The sequence below is a fragment of the Ricinus communis genome, chromosome 5 (genome assembly GCF_019578655.1).
Source record: "Ricinus communis isolate WT05 ecotype wild-type chromosome 5, ASM1957865v1, whole genome shotgun sequence".
Lineage (NCBI taxonomy): Eukaryota > Viridiplantae > Streptophyta > Magnoliopsida > Malpighiales > Euphorbiaceae > Ricinus > Ricinus communis.
The window spans coordinates 6375009-6396992 of NC_063260.1; the positions used below are offsets into that span (position 1 = coordinate 6375009).

The 21984-nt window shown below is 26.8% G+C and overlaps 4 protein-coding genes across 4 annotated transcripts; 2 read left to right on the forward strand and 2 right to left on the reverse strand.

The window, feature by feature from the left end:
- The first annotated feature begins 5237 nt into the window (after positions 1 to 5237).
- On the forward strand, positions 5238 to 10542 carry LOC8269759 (laccase-15-like). The gene is made up of 7 exons (XM_048373632.1): positions 5238 to 5490; positions 5649 to 5800; positions 5935 to 6179; positions 6286 to 6411; positions 6509 to 7088; positions 7183 to 7541; positions 10160 to 10542. Exons 1-7 carry the CDS (start codon positions 5389 to 5391, stop codon positions 10327 to 10329), a joined length of 1734 nt encoding a protein of 577 aa, XP_048229589.1. The 5' UTR covers positions 5238 to 5388; the 3' UTR covers positions 10330 to 10542.
- A 2924-nt stretch (positions 10543 to 13466) lies between these two features.
- LOC8276942 (kunitz type trypsin inhibitor 111) lies at positions 13467 to 14379 on the forward strand. The gene has a single exon (XM_002525825.4). The coding sequence runs from the start codon at positions 13629 to 13631 to the stop codon at positions 14211 to 14213; it is 585 nt and encodes a 194-aa protein (XP_002525871.1). The 5' UTR covers positions 13467 to 13628; the 3' UTR covers positions 14214 to 14379.
- Positions 14380 to 16836: 2457 nt separating this feature from the next.
- On the reverse strand, positions 16837 to 17687 carry LOC8276905 (kunitz type trypsin inhibitor 111). Its single transcript, XM_002525826.4, has one exon. The coding sequence runs from the start codon at positions 17625 to 17627 to the stop codon at positions 17031 to 17033; it is 597 nt and encodes a 198-aa protein (XP_002525872.1). The 5' UTR covers positions 17628 to 17687; the 3' UTR covers positions 16837 to 17030.
- A 3440-nt stretch (positions 17688 to 21127) lies between these two features.
- Positions 21128 to 21890, reverse strand: LOC8276906 (kunitz type trypsin inhibitor 111). The gene has a single exon (XM_002525827.4). The coding sequence runs from the start codon at positions 21819 to 21821 to the stop codon at positions 21240 to 21242; it is 582 nt and encodes a 193-aa protein (XP_002525873.1). The 5' UTR covers positions 21822 to 21890; the 3' UTR covers positions 21128 to 21239.
- Positions 21891 to 21984: the final 94 nt, after the last annotated feature.

Sequence of the window (21984 nt, forward strand, 5' to 3'; positions counted from 1 at the left end):
ATTACAAAAGCTGTTCAAAGCCCAAAAAAGGAGATTTTACCCTCCTCTTCAAAGCCTATCAGAACCTAGACTGAGATCATCCAGGAAGAAATAGACAACAGCGAAGAAGATCCGGCCCAAAAGTAATTCCAAATTCAGGAGTGTCTTGCACAGCAAACTCCCGAGTTTTTAAAGATGGTAGAAGAATATTCAAAGAAAGTACCTATGGCTGAAGTCCAGCCAGAAATTTCTCCAAAATCACCCTCCTCTTCAAACAAAGGTAAAGGTATACTCTCTATCATTTTTTCAAAACCTGAGATAGTAATTTTTCCTCAAAACCTATATCAAAACTCTCAAAGTATTTCAAACCCTAACTCACAAGAAATAGTTTTGTCTCAAACAAAACTTTTCAAAACCAATGAATATGTAGAAAAGCAAAACTTTCAAAGCATTTTAACTATTAAGGAAGGATTCTGTATAAAAAGCCCCTCAAAACTAGTTTCAAAAGTTTTTCCTCCAAGATGGTACTTTAAACCTTGGAATAAAATAAAACTCCAATCTTATTATTAGTCTATCCTAGAGGTAACTGGTTCTGTAAAATTCAAACACTTCGAAAAGCATAAAGACCACAAAGACCCAGCATATTCCATATGCACCATCCAAAGAATCCTTCACCCTTCAGATTGGGGAATGGATTTATACTCGTCAAGATCCTTTCCAACCTCCCTCTAAAACACCTACCCTTCAAGCCTAAATACAACTTTTAACTATTGGGATTACTAACAAGCTTGGTTTAATACCTTTATTTCACAAAATGAAGGATAGAGCCATTCTTGGCCTTTTTACTTTGACACAAGCACAATCCAAACTTCCAAAATCCCATATTGGCTTAAACAGTGGTGGAATTATTATGGAAATGTTCCAGAAACCATAATCCCAGAAGTTCTCCCTTTGTTTAATCTATTCAAAGCTCACTATAAACCCAACAAAATAGAAAGACGTTTTCCTCCCTTACTTCTATTTTATTCAAACTTCTTCCTCCCATGGGTATGTGTATGGTATTTCCATTTCAACTAAGCAGCAGATGGAGAAATCATCCTTGCCCGAAGATTTAAAGTTAAATGGTGGGATAAATTCAACCACCAAGAAAAATTATCTCCAAAGATGGTACAAAATTTTCTTATAAAAAATAGCTTCTTGCCAACTCCCAAAGAACAAACTACCTTCCTGGCACATAAGTCTTTCATTATTCCAAAGCTAGCGGCGGCTCAAACAGAAGAAGATTTCTTACAATTGATCAAACAGTTTTCAGAGACCGCCTCTTCAAAAGGAAAATCTAAAGCTTCATCTTCCTCTTCCAGCACCAGCTCAGCAGTAATTGATCTAGATGGTGACTTGAATGAAGATGACTGTTTTGAGATATTTAGGCCCATCAAATGATATCTTTGTAAAGCCCTTGGATTGAAAATCAGAAATGGCAGCCCAAGATAATTCTGCATTGGGCCAAATACCAAATACAAAAAAAAATAGTCTTTTCAAAAAGAGAAAAAAAAAAAGACAAAAGACTCTGCACCGTTACTTTTTTAAAGAAAATGATAAATATTTCTCCATAATGAAGCATGACAGACAATTCCTGCTAAAAACGTGGAGCCCTTCACTCCATTATCGAAAGCATCCAAAAGACCTGGAGCCTCTCACTCCATTATTGAGAGCATCCAAAGTAAGAAATATTGAGACTCAAGGCTGAAGACCTCTATAAATAGAGGAGCTACCAAAGAAGAAGGCAGACTGGAAAAATTACAAGAAACTCTTGTATTGTTCAAGTCCTACTATATAAGAAATATAATGAGAAAAGAGAGTGTGAGCTAGAGAGCGATAGTGAGAAACCACCTTCCTCATTCGATTATCAGCAATAATAAATAACATTTAAAAACTTTTTATGTTTAAATTATGTCAATTACTTTAAAATTATTGTTAAATCTTAATGAGGAGTTAATAATTCATTATTTTAGATGATATGCACTCCTCTTAGCACTATTGAATAAATAAATCTTAACTGTGGTTTTGTTCTAAATTCAAATATTTTATTATATTATTTATCATGATGAAACTAAATAAATAAATAATTTTTTTACGCACATGCGATATACGTGAATATTAAAAATTAAATTTGTTAATGCACTCTTTTATTAGCCTAATCCTAGTACAAGTGTTATATTTTTATTTTGGTTTAAGATCCAAGAGAAGATAATAAATATATTTCATGATTTTCCTATATAACTGAAATTCTAATTTAAAGAACTTATAATCCTATTTTTTCAGAAAATATTTCATCAGTAAATTTAATAAAATTATATAAAATATTAACTGATATATTACTAATTCTATAAATACATATATGTATAATAATGATTTAGCAATTGAAGTTTATTATTTATTATTTCTGATAAAACAAAATGTAATTATTGTTAAGATTTAAAATCATAAAAAAGGTTTAGTATAGTCTATAAAATTGATAAGATAAAAACTTATCAAATTTAGAATCATAAGCACTTTTAATATTAAAAAGTGAAATTTTCATTAAATTATAACTCATCTATTTAAATTTTATATTATTTTTATAAACAAAAGAATTGTTTATTATTAATAAAAATATTTTTTAAAATTTAATAATAAATAAATTTATCATATTTTATAGATTACTACTAATTCTTTTTGGGCCTAAGGTCATGAAAATTAATTGTTTTATATCCACAACGAACAATTTTTTATTTAACATCATAATAAAGAGCTTCATTATAAAATTTGACCAGTAATACATTACAAACTTACTTAACATTTGTTATTTTTGTATTGAGTATTCAGAAAAAAAATATTCTTTTTAGAGTTTATTGCAAATTCTTAAATAAATTAAACGTCTGTGATGAGTTATATAAATCCCTAAATATGTTCATATCTAATATATAGTATTTAAATTATTTTTTTATTGATGCATATGCAATTATAATTATAGAATTATTTAATTTAATACTAATTTAGTATTCTAATAAAAATTAAATTAAAAGTACTTAAATAGTAATTGATTATAGCCGGATCTAACAATAATAATAAGTTGTTTCTCTCATCATTTTATTTTTCTTATGATTTTTGCTAAACATTATGAATGTAGTATAAACTTCTTATATACATCCAACATGCCATTTATGTTGTTTGCTCGCAATTAAAATTGAAAGAATTATGCCGCGATGTTAGATTTTGCAAGAGAACTGTTTAATTCAATGCCTCATATTGCGTGGAGTATAATGATTAGTATGCCAATGAATACTAGTGCTTTGTTTTGTTTAATATTATTTAAAAAATTATTTTTATATTAAACAACCTCACATTCCTTGAAAGATGTTTTATCGTTTTTACTATAAAAATGGTTCATGCACTTGCGAGTATTAAGTTTGACACATTTTTACTTAATATTAGTCTTGAACAAAAGAAAAATAATTAAATAGGTGGATAAATTATCAATTCTCGTGAGATCGATACTCTACTCATCATATATTATTTATGAGTTCAGTATACTTGCATATCTTGCCCAACATTATGATTTCTAAATCGCAGTTATGATCTATGCTTCATGCTCAACGAAGCACTCACAATGTGGAATGTGATACTCTCTAGAATTTTTTTTATCTTCTCTTCAAATGGGAGTCACGCCCTAAGTCGCGATTGTAACAGAGATTATGAAACTCAATGAGGTGAGATGATAAATCCTTATGATTGTAAGTCATGTATCATGATCGCGACTTTGGTGTAACAGTCAATTCTGTTGTCATTTCAAATATCATGGAGCCTTATTTTTATCGCAATTTATAGGTGAAATTGATTATTAAAAATACTTCATTCAAAACAAAGAAGTTAAATCATATGCAAAGATACTTAGATACGTCATTAATATTATTCAATTTGATTGTCAAAATTAAAACCTAGAATTACTAAATTGATAAAGTAACTTAGACTAGTAGTTCCTTCTTTTTTTATTTTAATAAATAAATTGAGTAAAAATCATAAAAATAATTAAGGTATTAGTTCTCCCCCTTAAGCCACGACGAATTAAGATTAATGTCCATTTTTATTTTCTTTTCCTTTTAATGTTAGAATTAATTTATTATTATAATAAAAATCTAATTTTTCTCTTTCTCGCTTTCTTTATCAAGATAAAAAAGAATAAAAAATGATGAAAAATACAACAATAAAATAAAACGAAAGGAAAAAGAAAAGGCAATAACATATTAATATTTTGCATTTATGATAGGTAATGTATGATCATTATGATAATGTGGTATTTAAAAATAAATATTTCAAAAATACGTCTTCTCTAATTACACATCATCAATGACATATAAGATGTAGCTGAAGGAAGATGTAAGCATATGGCTGCTGTTTGTCCGCGTAGCACAAAAAATCGAGGTGAGGTATTTAAAACAATTTAATAAAAGTTGAGGGGTGAGATTATGCATTACCGCATCGTATCTCCAATCATGAGATTGAATGGATGGTAAAACTCGGCTGACTCTTAGGTGGAAAACAGCCAACATTATTTTCTTTTTTTCTTTTTTTCAGGAAGAAATTTTCAATTGTTATTAACTTTTTAAGAATTTCTTTTATGCATATCAAAGTTTCTATTATAAAAAAAATAAAATATATTTTAAATTTTTAAATTTTATTTTATTGAGCTCTTTAATTTATATTCTGTTTTATTCATTCTTTATCTTTTTATTTTTACTTTTATTAAAAATTTAATGGTCTTTAATTCAAAAAAATAAAAATATAGGAAATTCATTAAATAACTAAAAATTTCATAAATATGTATAAAAAAATTTAAATAAAATAAAAATAAAAATATTAAAACTCGATAAAATAAATTAAAAATTCAAAAACTTAATAAAATAAATAAATAAATTTAAAGACTTAGTAATGAATTTTACCTATAAAAAACTAATCCATGAAAAATTTAAATTTTTATTTTCTAAATATAAAATAAATAATTAGTCTTTTCGCAATATATAAAAATTAAATTTCATTTTTAATTAATGTACTATAATTTTTTATACACTTTGAGAATATATTTAATTTTAGTTTTTTCTATCATAGAAAATAAAAAATAAAAAAATAAATTAAAACCATTAATCTTAAACAACAAAAATATAAAGAGTAATAAGCACCAATAAAATAGTACAGTTGGTTAACGATATCATGTACAGGATATCTCTTACCTAACTAATATAACTATAAGTCTAAAGTGCAAGAATAGTAATGGCCTTTAGGGTGATGTATAAATTAGAGAAGGCATAGATTTCCGGCCAACTTAAACCAAAGAGTTACAAATTAATGAACGTGGAGTTTTAAGGAACTGCCATGAAGAAGATGGGCGTGTTCTTGGAGTTTATAGTGGCTGTGGTTCTTATTGGGTTGCTACTTTGCGTGGTTGAAGGAAAGGTTCATTATTATGATTTTGTTGTAAGTAATCAGGCACTTCATACATCCATCACTGGGTTAAATGAATTTAAATATATATATATATATTTATAAATAGACAACTTTGAAAATTCCGTCTAGACGATGCATGTTTAAATGACTTTCAAGTGATTGGATCTTATTCATGTCTTTATTCTCAGCTCAAAGATAAAAATTTTACAAGGTTGTGTGAAACAAAATCTGCTATGGTTGTCAATGGAAGTCTTCCGGGGCCAGTGGTTTATGCCAATAAGGGCGATACAGTATATGTTAATGTGCATAATGAAGGGAGTTTCAAAGTCACTATTCACTGGTATGTACATACAATGATTGGCTAAGTACGTTCAACTTTTAATTTATCATGGATTGCAACCAAGGATATTGAGATCATGTGTCTAAGTTTAGAAAAATTGTTGTAAGCATATATATAATTTATGACTATTGTAGGCATGGAGTGAAGCAACCAAGAATTCCATGGTTTGATGGTCCGGAGTACATTACGCAGTGTCCAATTCAGCCTGGTACAAACTTCACATACGAGGTCATATTTACTACTGAAGAGGGCACCGTTTGGTGGCATGCTCATAACGAGTGGACTCGAAACACTGTCCATGGAGCCATTGTCGTCTATCCTGAAGAAGGAAGCTCTTATCCTTTTCCCAAACCTGACGCAGAAGAAGTACTTGTATTAGGTAGGTTTATCCTTTTTAGATTTCTGGTTTTGGCCCTGGTGCTTGTGGTAAAGAGAGAGATTGAAAGAGAGTATACTTGCTCTATATTTATAATTGTAACATGCAGGATCCTGGTATACCTATGATGTGAACTTAGTGGTTGAAGAGGAGCTTACAACCGGAGTAGAACTACCAGTATCAGATTCCTACACCATCAATGGTCAACCAGGAGATTTTTGTCGATGTTCTAAGGGTAGGCAAATAATTCTTTTGGGTTGGTAAATTGGATGTTTCTAAAATATTAAATAATTAAAAACAAATTCTAATTAGTCTCCTTGTCTTGCTTGCAGAATCAACATACCGTTGGCAAGTTGAATATGGAAAGACATATCTTCTTCGTATTGTGAATGCAATCATGACTTCACAAGTGTTCTTCGCAATTGCTGAACACAACGTCACCATTGTAGGAATGGATGGAGCATACCTGAAGCCCTTTATTTCAAGCTATATCACAATAGCTCCTGGGCAAACCATGGATGTAATTGTGACAGCAAACCAACCTCTTGGTCAATATTACATGGCTGCCAGGCAAAACACAGTTATCACAATATACAGTGATTATGAGTCAACAAATGTTACTGCAATTCTTGAATATAAAGGCAATTATACTCCCTCAACTTCTCCTACTTTCCCAACCGACACCCTTCCTCTTTTTGCAGATGCTCATGCTGGAATAATTTTCCGAGAAAAGTTAAAGAGCCTTCATGAGCAAAATGTCCCCAAAAACATTACTACAAAAATGTACATTACAGGAGCTATTAATGAACTGTACTTAAACACTACTGGAAATTTTACTGCCTCTCTCGCTGCAAGCTTAAACAATATGACTTGGGTGAATCGCGAAATAGATGTCCTTCAGGCCTACTACTAGTATGAGCCCTTCAATTTCTTCTTCCTGATAAAGAAGGATTACCTCAATTAGCAAAGTAAATGAGCTAAAATATTGTTTAATCTTTGGTTGCAGCAACATGAGTGGTTTCTATACACAAGATTTTCCAGACGTGCCGCTGCAGTTTTATAATTTTACTGCAGATGATATACCACAAAATTTTGTACAACCAACATTGGGGACCAAAGTGAAGGTGTTAGAGTACGGAGAAGAAGTAGAGATAGTGTTTCAATCCTCTAACATATTGAAGGCAGCTCAAGATCACCCAATGCATCTCCATGGACATAGCTTTTATGTTGTCGGCACTGGACTTGGCAACTTTGATTTCGAAGAAGATCCAAAGTCATACAATTTGGTTGATCCACCATATCTGAACACTGCCATTCTTCCAATGAACGGATGGCTTGCTGTTAGATTCCATGCAATTAATCCAGGTACAATCTTTTACTAAAACTAATAATCTAACCGATATATATATATATATATATAATGAAATTCGTACGTGATTCAGTTATATGATGCTAAAAGATATATAGGGTTAAATACTATATATTATGTGAGATTTTTCAATACACAAATATCAAACTCCTTCAAAAAAATATTTGTTTTTAAACAAAATAGAATAAAACTTTATTTTTAACACAATTTAGTTTTAATATCTAACAAAAATATTTAATTAATATTTTTTACTTTCTTGTATTTTTTACTTTTAAGAATAATTTAATTCTACAAAATTTAACAAATTAAAAGTAATTATTTTTCGAATAATATTATTATATTATTTATATTTATATTTTTAAATAAAATAAATAGTTAAAAATTATTTTTTTAAACACTAAAATTAGCTATAATAAAAGTGAAAATTCTATTCATATTATTCTCATCCGAAAAGTTAATATAAAAATCCATCCATCTTTAACTTAGAAGATTATTATGATTTTTTTCATTAATGTTGAATCTGTCAACTTCAATATCTTTTTGTGAAATTAATATACTGGATTATTTAGCACGATTAAGACACAACAGTTTGAAATAATTTTTATATTTAATTTTAGTGTATAATAAAAATAATAATAGAATGATATTTTCAACTAGAAATATTTATTTAATATTAATCGCTAAAATTTAACTATATAGCAATTTAATAATATTGTTATAAATATAAGAAGTTTTTAACTAATTAATATTTATTTGAATTAAATTATATTAAAAATAAAATATAGAGAATGTAAAATAATATTAATTGATTATTTTAGTTAGACAGTAAAACTAATTTGTGCAAAAAAAATCTTACTGTAATTTAAAAATAATATTAATTCTAGATAAGTTTTATATTTGATAATAAGTCTAAAGATCAAATTATAGTTTTAAATTGTTAGTTTGGTTCTTTAACTAATACGGGCTAGTAGTCAATTTTTTTTAAAACTCAAAAGGGTTTTAATGTAATAAAAAGAATATAAGAACTGACTTATATATTAGACCAAACTTTAGATGTAAATAATATTTAACCTAAATATATAATACTAATCTATAATATATAATATATATAAAAGCACGAAAGAATGAAGAAATTTTTTAACTCACTAAAATACTCTTAAAGTTAATCTGTAAAAAATTTAAATCCAACATAATCCTATTCAAATCCTATATATGATTAATTTAATTTAATGCATTTTGAACCCTAATATAATTAATTAGTAATTAGTATAATTCAAACCTAATTTTATCATAATTTTATATATATTTCTAATCCTATAAATAATTGATAAATTATTATATTACTTTATATATATATATTTATGATGGAGTTCAAATAACTCAATAAAAATTTTTATAAAATTGAAGATAAGAGGTTAAAAAGATAAAAAAAAAATTGATAACATTAATTCATGTTTTTATCACTATAATACTTGATTGATAAGATTATTATAAGTAAATTATTTCAAATGGGCAATATTTTTTATTTACTAATTTAATTATATCAAAGTGTCCTTATATTTATATGAAATTTAGTTTTATTATTATATCTTATATAAATTTAAATTATATATTATGTAGATAAAAGTTTGCAATATTTTGAATTGGAGGAGCTCATTCTTACTTTGCAATCTTGAAATTAAGTTTTGTTGTTACATCTTATTGTAAATTTAAGTTGCATATGATGTAAATGAAATTTTAAAATATTTTAAAATTTAAAGAATTTATTCTTAGTTTATTGTTAGTAAACTATCATTTAGATTTTTAATATTTATTTATTATTTAATATTTTATGTTGATTTTTGCTCTTTTTTATCATGAAAGTTTAACTTCATTTCTTCTTATATTCTTTTTTCTTTATTTACTATTTATGTTGGAAAAAATAAGTTCTATTTTTATTTAATTATAATTATATTATAAAACTAAAATCCCTAAGAGAAAAAAACTTGAACTTTATCCATATTTCTTTTTCTATCAACATGGAAATTTTATTTCAAATATTTATTAGATAATTATTAAAATAATATAATTAAATTATTCTAATAAAATTAATTAAATAATTATTCAACTGAAATAAATTATTTTCTGCAAATATAAGTTTTGATAAAAAATATAATTTCTTCAAAAAAACCAAAGTAAAATAAAATAAATAAAATAAACATATAAAGTTTAATATTGATAATGAGTTATTAAATCAAAGCAAAGAAAAAAATTTAAATTTCTTATAATTTGATATAGATTTATTTGAAGTCTAATAACCTATTAAATTTATAAAATATATAATAATACATGAGTTCTTACTGTACGACAAAATCATACATAAAATAGTTAAACATATTCAATAAATATTATATTATATATTAATTTATTAATTATCTTTATATTATGTCTTCTATAATATTAATTTATGCGCGTAATGAACAAAACTAGTCGACAGAGAAATAATGCCCGTAACATAGTATTAGGTAAGTAGACTTTAATTTAATTTCATTCATTAAAATTCTAATAATTATAATGCTTGTATATATATATATAAATGATGCTAAACATGGATATAAATTGTCAATATTGACAGGAGTATGGCTATGGCATTGTCACTACGACCATCATTTAAGCTATGGAATGGAGACAGTTTTGGTCGTAAAAAATGGTGCAACTCCAGAGACATCTATGCGTCAACCTCCACCTTATATGCCACCCTGTGAAGATGCACCCGTAATTAAACTATGGAAATCTGAGTATTAATAATTTTATAATTGCATTAAGTAATTAAAATTAAAATTAGAATCCAACTTAAGCAGCTTCTGAAACCTAAGAAGTTGATACATTTGTGAAGACAAATATAATGGTTGCCGTAAAGGATTTGTTCTGAAATTTATAAACTAGATCTTTTCCGACATGCAATGTACGATGAATTCAATGTTTGGATTCATTAATTAAGAAAAAAAAAATTTAGTATGCTAGATATTTATAATATCCTTAATTATTTGTTAATTATAAATTTTATTTAAATATAAATTAATAATCTCATAAAAAATATAATAAATGTAATTGCTTATTATTTTTCTTTTTATTAGTTAACTTAATAAAATCTCTAATGAGTTAAAATTTTAGTTTAAAGGTTTTCTATTCTATAAATAGTTTAATTAATATAAATTAGTCAGTAATAAATATTTATAAATATTAATTATAGATTACAATATTGGTAATAAATATTAAAAATATCATGATTATGCATGAGAGATTTTAAGTATATTTTTCACTCCATAATATTTTTTTATGTATATATTTTCTTTCAAATGTTTATAAATTATATTATTTTGAATATTAATAATGTGTTAAATTTAAATTTAACTATTATTTTATTTTATTTGTATGAATAATAACAAGAGAAAATATATTTAAAATAAAATTAAGATTTAACTATTATTTCTATTTTATTTATATGAATAATAAAAAAAATAAAAAATATATTTAAAAAATTAAGATTTTTCATAAACATACGGGAAATGGGATGCAAAAACTTTTTAATGGCCAATTTTTTTTTTCTTTTACAATCTAAAATTTTAATAGATTTTATTTATACGGTTATTTTTTGAAACCGACTATGATATTCTTTTAATATTTTATTGATATCATTTTAATATCATTTTTCTTAATAAAATTATGACATCATCATTCATCTTTGTCCACCATTCCATTATCATAGAAAATCAAATAGCTGCTATAACCACAAAATTATTATCTTTATTGGCACCTTCAAATGATTTTTTAATTTTATTTAATTATATCTTCATATATTTTTAACTGCATTTTAGTATTTTTTATATATTATGGTATAATTTTTAAAATATATATTTTTATGTCATCAAAACATACGAGTTGCTATAAATAAAACATGTAATATTATCAATTCACGAACACTAAACATAAAGATATAAAATAAAAATAAAAAAGAGTTGCTATAAATAAAACATGTAATATTATCAATTCACGAACACTAAACATAAAAATATAAAATAAAAATAAAAAATATTTTTATTTATGTTTTTTAGTGCTTCATGGGAATAGGATAGAGAGAGTGAGAAAGCCAGTATAATTCAGTAAGTTTACTAAATCGTTAATGTTTTTCACCACCCATATCAATAAAGTTCACTAAATTTATTCATCTTCCTTTTTATCCTTGTATGAGAAGTAACTAAAAAAAAGCCAATAAAAACTTTTAAATTTTTATCTACCAATTTATAGGACTTTCAATATCACATTTCCAGTTTGATCTTTTAAGGTTTTTATATATGCTAGTTCTCATCTTATTATTGTAAAATGAGTTATTCAATTATTTTGAATTTTCAATGTTCAAATATTTAATAATTTTATTTTTTTTATTATGCTTTTTTGTAGGGTTCCATGTGGATGTCAATGAAGACAATTCATATTCATGAAGGCTGAAGTACAAAGTGCAAAGCTTAAAAGATTCAAGATTTTTTTTATAAATATTATTAATAATACAAAAGTCAAATAAATTACAAGTTGTTGCAAACAATTTCATATATATTTCTTTTAAGTTATATTTAAACTTTATATGTTAGTATAATTATTTTTTGATTGAAAAAGAATAATATCATCATCAATTATGCAGTTATTTACCTTTTTCATTATAATTAAATTTTGATTTTGGTCTTTATTGGAGTTGTTTTATAAATAGAATAATATATTTATGCAAATTAAAATAGATGACTCCATACTATTATTAAATAATATTTTTAATGTTTATGGTCTTTAGGGCGATTATCACCAAATTATGTTATTATTAGTATAAATAATTAAAAAAATAAAATTTTAAGATAAATTATCTATAATAATAAAATTTAGAGGGATAATAATTGTCCTCAAAATTAGAGGATGGAAATTGTCCTTAAAGATAGAGATGAGAATCATCCCAAAAATAAGGATGAATATTGTTTGTTGTTTATAGAGACGGTAATCGTCCCTCCTTATAAGGATAATAGTCAATCCCCATATTAAGAGACGATAATCGTCTCTTAATATAGAGACAATAATCGTCCCTTCAAATAAGGATGATATTAGTATTATTGTGTTTTATTCTATAGGGGACGGAGATAATAGGGACGATATGTGGGGATGATTTTAGTTGTTTCTAATAAAATTTGAGATAATTTTTAAATTCTAAAGGACGACTTTTATCATTCCTTATTTTATATTTTTTTATAGTAAATTTATCTTATTTGACTGATTTTATAATAATATATATTAAAATTATATCTTTTCGGTATCTTTTATATTTTTAATAAAATTATAAAAAAATAAAAAAAAATAAAAAATAGATATATTTCATTTGATTGTTTTCACAATAATGCAAGTGAAGATAATATCTTTTCTACTTTCAATATATTCTTTCAATAAATTTTTTAAAAATAAATAAAAAATATATAAAATAAAAATAATAAATTTATCTCATTTATTGATTTTACACAAATTAAAATAATTTAAATTTTTTAAATATATTTATAGTATTCTTTTTAACGATATTTTAAAAAGAATCATAAAAGTAATTTTTAAAAAAGAAGTTCGTACTTATGAAATTTCTTCATAAAAATTAAGGAATAACGTAAAGCCTATAATCTCTTCTTTCTTGAATCAGATTCAAGGGCCCAGCCGACAAGTAAATCAAAACAATCGCCAGAGAGAATCGCTGATAATAATAGGGACACGTGCGGTCAACTGTAGCTGTGGTCTGAAACTCTATTTAATGGATAGAATCATTTATTAATTAATTAGCTTATCCACATTTCCTAACTGTTGTACATATACGACCATCATGCAAATGTCTATCTGTTTGCTAGAAGAATTCAATCGGTTTGAGTCTGGTAATTAAATTAGACTTTCCGACAGCCGTGCCTCAATTTCCCATCTTACAGGAGTTCATTTGTCCGTTCCATTCCCTATAAAATACTTCACTTAAAACTCCATATCTTGCATAAAAATATTCACCCAATTCTTCATTGTCAGTTCTCTATAACAACATGGTCAGATCGATTGGAGTTAGCTTGGGCCTTGCATGCCTACTCATGGCCGTATCCACCATTGCTCAAACTCCTGCTGTCCTTGACAGCAGTGGACAGCCACTTACAAGCGGTGTAGAATACTACGTACTGCCAGCTGCAACCGACACAGCTGGTGGATTAACCTTGGTTAATCGAACTGGTTCCTGCCCATTTTACGTTGGTCAAGAACCACTCCCCACCGTCGCGAAGACAGGCTTTCCTGTCATCTTCACACCACTAGCTGCTGGAGAGAGTATTATCAGAGAGGGAATGGACTTCAGGGTTGCATTTTCAGCTGTGACAAACTGTGTTCAGTCCACTACATGGAGCATTGGTGATGAAGATGCAGAGACTTCAAGGAGATTTATTGTTACTGGAGGAGAGGAGGATTACTTTAGGATTGACAAAAATGAAGGTCTGTACAATTTGGGGTGGTGTCCAAATTGTAACAGCATAAATTGTCCAAGGCCAAGATGTGGATTTGCTGGTATTTTGATTGAGAATGGGAATAGATTGTTGGCCTTGGATGGTGCTGCTTTTCCTTTCCAATTTCGGAGGGCTTGATTTACTTTTTTTTTTTTTTCCTCCATGGGAAAATGTCCAGAAAGCATATAAAGCTTTCTTGGCAAACTGTAGTTTAGTAAATAAAAAAATGGAGAAGCCTCTTGCTGAATAAAATGTACTCCTTTAATTTTATTTATAATTTGAATAGAGTAACACTTGCAAATAAGTCTTTATTAAGCTTTGTTTGTTTGGCAGAAGAAAATATGTTTCAAAAAATTCTTTTGAGAAAAATAACTAATTTCTTATTGTTTGGTTGAATATGAAAACTTTAAACAGTAACTCCATTTTTTAGAACAGGCTAGTTTTTGAAAAGTATTATTTTCTTCGTAAACATTTTCTGTTGTTCTTAGAGATGGAAGATTCACCCGCAGAGTATGAGAGTTACAATTATATCTAAAGTCATATAAAAAAATATAAGATGTTTAGTAATTTTTCTGTTCTTTACTAACTGAGGCCTTCAGGAGTTCATTTGATTACAAAATATTTAATAGGCTTAGTTGTAAGATAAAATTAGTTAATTTATTTTTATGTAGATACGTAAAATTTGTTGCATTTATTCCTTTCAATACAAAGATAAAATAAAAAAGAATAAATTAATATTGTATTGAATATATAAAAATGACAAATAATTAAATTTTTTTAAAAAGAAAACACTTAAGTTTCAAATTGCTTCAAATCAAATGAGATAATAATATAGTTTCATCTTAATATTTATTTAATGAAAGTTATGAATTTTTAATTGAAATTAGGTTAATTAATATGATATTTTAATCTCAAAATAGCCTTTGAACTTTGAAACTTGTACTCCTCTATCCACTCAAGTATGCATTAAATATATTTGTTGACTCCAATGAATGTATTTAATAATTTAATATGCATTATAACTATAAGCATTGGTTAAATAATTTTATATATTCACTTCAAACAAGTAATTTTTATGTCTGTCATTTGTTGAAATTACTTGATAACGATGAGCTATTAATTAAAATATGAAAAGCGGATCTATAAACATATTTATTGAGATTACTTGTTAGATTGCAACCTTACAATCTTAGAGCTTGACCTAATGTAATTGCTCTTGAAATTGCTAATATTTTTGAGGCGGTAATATAATTGCTCTAGAATTTAGTAACATTTTGTTATGAAAGTATGGAAATTGAACGTGATATCTATCATTATACATACTATCATTATATTTTGTAACTCAGTGTAATCTAATTAAATATGAAATAATTATATTAAATATAAAAGTATGATTACAATTTTAGAGTAATATTGTTTGACTAAATTTAATCTAGTTAAGTATAAAATAATTATTTTTTATATAAATATGTGATTATGGTTTTGGAATAGCTTTACTCGATTTAATTTAATTTAATTAAATATGAAGTAATTACTTTTCATGTTAATGTATGATAAAGGATTTTGGAGTCACCTTATTTGACTCGACTTAATTTAAATAAGTATAGAATAATTATTTTTCATATAAATGTGTGATTACGATATTAGAGTGGCCTTACTCAACTCAAATCTAATTAAGTATGAAACAATTATCTTTCATGTAAACTTATGCGTGATAAGAATTTTGAAATGCCTTGCTCGATTCAATTTAATTTAATTTAAATGTAAAAATTATTTTTCATGTAAATTATGATAAGTATTTTTGAGTAGTCTTACTCTGACTCAATTTAAGCCCATTGAGTATGGAATAATTATTTTTAATCTAAACATGTGATTAGAGTTATGGAATCGGAAACCCAGATTCCAAGCAAATAAGGTCTCACTAGGGCTGATTAGTTAAAACCATTTTTTATATGAAAATTTTATAAAATAAATTTTAGACTAGCCTTGCTCGTCTCAATTTAATATATTTAAGTACAAAAATTTATGTCATCGTATGATTAGGGTTTAAGAGTGTCCTTATCTGTCTCAATTTAATATAATTCAAGAATTTTTATTTCTTACGTGATCGTGAGATAAGGAGTTTGAAGTGCCCTCATTCAATTTAGTCCAATTAAGAAATATTTATTTTTCACATAAATGTGAGATAAGGGTTTCAAAATATCCTCACATAAATATTTATCATTTATAGGCATAATATTCATTAGCTTGTCAATAAATATTCGTCATTAATGAAAATCATACCACTAATTCATTCAAATGAATATATATAATATAGACATAATATAAATCATCCTTACAATTGATAAACAAAAAAAAAATTAGACTAAAGTTATACTATAAATATTTGTATTGCAGTATACATATCTTTTCAACAAAATCAAGTTAACAAACAATGAATATTTTATATTTAAACAATGAACATTCAATGGATGTTTAATGAACATAAGTTAATGAATATTTAACAAATCAATGAACATAAATTATTTTTCAAAATAATTGCGTCGTAAATTTTTTTATAAATAAAACAGCAATGGATGGATCTCTGGATCCATAAAGCTATATGTACCAAGTCCATTTTAATAATTTGCATATTTTATATCACATTCCATAAAATATTTCGATCAATTTTGACCGACCTAGTTAATTAGCTAAAATTATCAAAACATTTATATTGGATAAATTTACCAAAATTAGAATGACTAGACATAATAGTCAAAATGCTAGAAGCAAATAGGTTTTTTAATATAATTTATATAAATATCTTATTAAAACATAATTTTACAAATAAATAGAAGAACAGGATGGCGAGCATTCAGCGTGAAAGAGAGATCACCATGTCACTTATTTACTATTACAAGAACACAATGCAAAAACTCTATCCTTTCTTCGACATTTGACACGGTACCCAATTTCTTAAACCCTTGAAAATCTGAAGGGAAAAGCAGGGCCATCCAAGACCAACAACCTTTTATCATTCTCAACGAAAATACCAGCAGAACCACACCTTGGCCTATCACAAGTTGGGCAAGAATTGGTAGGGCACCATACAAAATTATACACATCCTCTCCACTACTTTGGATAGCAAAGTAATCAGCCTCTCCTCCAGTAACAATAAACCTCCTTCCTGTTTCTGGGTTATCTTCCCCTACTCTCCAAGCATTAGACTGAATACATGTAGTGAATGCTCGAAACGTAACAGTCAAATCCCTGGACTCCCTGATGATAGTCTCTTCTTTCGCAAATGACTTGAAAATTATAGGGAGTCCCTGTGATGTCATTGGGCGTTGGATGGGTTCTTGGCCAACATATAGTGGGCAGGACTTGTTCCGATTGACCAAGGTTAAACCGCCCGCGACATCAGTTATTCCAGGCAGTACGTAGTATTGTACACCGCTTTGGAGAGGCTGTCCATCTATGTCTAGTACTGCCGGCCATGGCTGAGCTGCAGCGCTTATTATGGCCATGGAAACTAACCATATAGAAAAGCTCAGAGTGGCAATTGATTTCATGGTTGAATATGTTGCTGAAGTAGTGTAAGAGTATGTGTTGATTCAGAAAATGTGATTGCTGTTATATGAGATTTTAGAAACATGAAATGTTCTTGGCTATTTATAGGATGTGCATGTGTAAGGACATTGATTATATCTGGAGGCACGGCAATGAAATTTTTTATCTTTTCCTTTCGTTTGGTGCTTATCCAATTTTGTTGCTTGCGGTCTAAGTAAATAGTTTCGAATTTTGTAACTCTCTAAGACTTTCATGGTTGTGAATGTACAGAACTACTTTGAATTTGCATGAATACATAAAAAGCACACCATTAATTAGCTAATTTTAAAGATATCCGAACATAATTTAATTTATATCCAGACATTAAAATATATGATCTAATTCTTTTTTTATTTAGAGTAAGGCCTAATGCTTAAATAAACCTTGTACTTCTCAGATGTTGTTCTATTTAATGTTTTTAAATTTTTGCCATAAGTCAGTATTGTTTTTTAAATTTATTCTATCCAATGATGCTTTTATCGATAATTTTCTTTTTCTTTGTTCCTCAGATGTCCATGAATGCCTATAGTTACCATCAGAATTATTATCCTCACAAATTGATTACACCAAAGATTAATTGGTTCTAGTTGCACGTATAGCAGTCAATGGTAATCTCATATCCTCATGGGGTAAGTTATCTATTCAATTTTACCCAAGATTTTAGGCTTATATGTATGAGAGTAATATCATTTTTTATTTTAAATGAAGGCACTATAATACATTCTAGTGCTGACAAAAGTAATTAGAGAGAGAATATTCTCAATGTCAGTTTTTACTAAAAAGAATAAATATTTCTTATGGTCATCAAACTTTGCAATATATATCAAATTGGTATCATAATTTTTATTCTTTTTCAATACCATAATTTTCATTTTTATTCTAGATTAAGGATGCTCCAGGCATTTCAATTAGCTGACATGGTGACCAAATATAGTCCATATCTCCTACCACATGATAATTGATAAGTTTTAACTCTCTCTCTCTCTCTCTCTCTCTCTATATATATATATATATGTATAGATATATATATCACAACACATGATGATTCTAAATTGTTATCTTTCTTTCTTCTTTAAAACTATAATACTAAATTAGACAATCAAGATATTAAATACAATATCAAAGGATTTCTTAGGTTAGGATTAGTTCATAAGTCTTAAGTCAAGAGATGCCATGAAGTGGCTTTTGCTAAAACAATCTATGGAGTAATCCTAATGTAGAGAATGGTTTGAGATAGTGTTTGATATTTTGATTGCCTAGACTAGCATTATAGTCTTAAGAAGAAAAAGAAGAAAGATAAAAATTTAATGTCTACAAAGAAGAAAAATATATAGTTTACTTGGTTCTTTGTAGTTATAAATCATTTATGATAAAAAATAAAGAAATGGTGAAATTTTTTTGAGGTAAGGTGGAAAAAGTACAAGTATTTAATGTCCTCATTTGTGTTATTTACTAGACTAAGAAATATCAATTGGGATGTGAAAGGAGATGTGGATGGTATTTAATCATTTAAAATAAAAATAAAAACAGTCTTAAAAAATTAAAATGTCAATACCAAATTAATATTTAATATAAAATTTAGTAACCAAATATAATATTTTCAGATTGCTATATAGTAATTTTAGACCGATATATACCTTTGCCTTAAATAAAAATAATATTTCGAATATAAGAAGGATACAAATTAAATATATGGTACAATTTTGATAAACAAACAAGATTTAGGCAATTTCCCCTATCCTCACCCTTTCATGTTTTTAATTTGTTTCTTCAAACTCATTTTTACCAAATCTAGAATCAGGACACAGTTTGACCTATTTATTGTTTTCTCTTAATGCAAATTGTTTAAGTAATATTTCATGAAAGGTTTCAGCGTTCTTATTAGAGGAATAATACCTTAACAATCACAGTGTTCACGATGGAAAAGGTTAAGGCCACATTTATTTTTGTTAGATTATGAAATTAGAAATAGATAAAAGGGTCTATTAATAACAGAATATGAGATAATTTGTCTTTCAGTTTTTCAAAATTATTCCTGCTGTCTTAAGAGACCTAATTTCACTAAAAAGTGAGTTTTGAGAGCTCTAAACTAATTTTAACTCGACAGTAATGTGAAATCCTGGATACGATAAAAAAATAAAATAGAGTTTCTTCAAAAAGAAAAAAAAAAAGAAAAGAGGTTTGATAGTTTTGAAAAAAATTAACACACGTCTTTTTTATAAATGACCACATTTATCTATTTTTTATTCTATAATTTGTCTTTAACAAAAATAGATATTGCCTTAACCTCAACCGTTCAAGACCTTAGCCGTGACCAATTACTAATAGTATATTTTCTTCTTTAATTGAGCATGTATACATTATAATTAATAAAAAGCTGATATAATATATATATATATATATGTGTGTTTTATATTTTAGTATTTGATGACTGACACGTATTCTATTATTTAAAACTAATAAATATGTATTAATAATCTATCAATTTAGTATATATATATATACGGAAACATATATCAAGTCGATACAAAATATTTTCAAAAATAAAAAAGTCCAAATTGTGGCATGTAATTATCATCAAAATAGAAACAACTGCACTTTATCTGTCTTTAGAATTAGATTATTTTTAATTTACATATAAAATAAGATATATAAATGTATGTAATTTTTAATTTTTAATTTTTAATTTCTCTAATCCTTATTAAATTTTCTATAAAAGTTACAATTTCAAAAAAAAATTAAAAGTTAATTGCATGTCATAATATTTATATTAATTAGTGAAGAATTATTTTTAAGTTACTAAATTAATAATTAAAAAATATTCGGGATGGACAAAAAAAATGTATATCTATTTGATACAGACAAAAGTAATATTTTGTCAAACAGGATGGGGCAATTATTTTTATTACTGTAGTTTTTTTCTAGATAGTGAGATAAACCTCAAAAGAAAATAATTAAGCTTTTATAAAAGTTTTATATATATATATATATATATATTCTTTAAATTACAGATATAGATGAGAGAGCAAAAACTGTTGAACACATGAAAAAATTAAAATAGATTCATTAATGATATAGCTTTAGAGTAAATTTTATCTTTTATAACTCTTTTACTAATCTTGATTAATCCTTAATTTAGTAGTTTTAATCTTTCTAATTTATGAGTTCTAATATTTATTATGTTATAATACTCTAAACTTGGTAAAAACACGTTTATATATAACAGATGTAAATTTATGATTTTATTATTTTTACAACACATCTTTACTACATGTGTCTTATTTTTCATTTTATTTAACATAAACAAAACACACATCGGTATTTATAATATGTTACCTGTTAAAAATATTATTTTATTATTTTTTTCAGATATTGTTAGTTTTAAAAATTCAATAATCAATTTTTAACAAATTTAGACACTGAAAATATATATATATATATATATATATATAGGGACAAAGCATACGAATTTTGAACATGAAAAACATTTTCATGTCATTTATTTACAATATACCAATTTAACTAATGCAATATTCTAAAATTCCAGCATCTTTTTTCTTGACATAAAGAAGAAATTAAACCCTTCTAAACCGGAAGGGAAATGCAGGACCATCCAAGACAAGCAGCCTCTTGTCATTCTCAATCACAATACCAGCAGACCCACACCTTGGCCTCCCACAAGTTGGACAAGATTCAGCAGGGCACCAAACAAAGTTATAAACACCTCCATTCTTTCGAATATTAAAGTAATCTGCCTCTCCTGCAGTAACAATATATCTCCTTCCTGTTTCTGGGTTAACCTTCCCTACCGTCCAAGCAGTAGACTGGACACAAACACTGCCCGCTTGAAATGTAACAGTCAGGTCTCTAGACTCTCTAATGATCGTCTCCCCATCAGCGAATGGCTTGAAGATGACTGGAAAGCCTTGTGAAACAACAGGAGCGATGGGTTCTTGACCCACATATAATGGGCAAGAGTCGTTGGGATCAACCAGGGTTAGACCACCGGCTACATCAGTTATTCCTGGCAGCACGTAGTATTCTACACCACTTTGCAGAGGCTGTCCATCTGTGTCTAGCACTGCTGGCTGTGCTGCAGTGCCTATGACCATGGAAACTAGCCATATAGACAAGCTCAGGGCTGCGACCGTCTTCATGGTTTTGGATGTTTCACAATAGTTGTAGATGTGTATATGACGATTTTAGAAGATAAAATTGCTGTTGTATGAGTCATAGGATACCACATGTGCATGCTATTTATAGACTATTATATGACGTACATGCATACCAACATTGAAAAGTATCATTTAATTTAGGTGT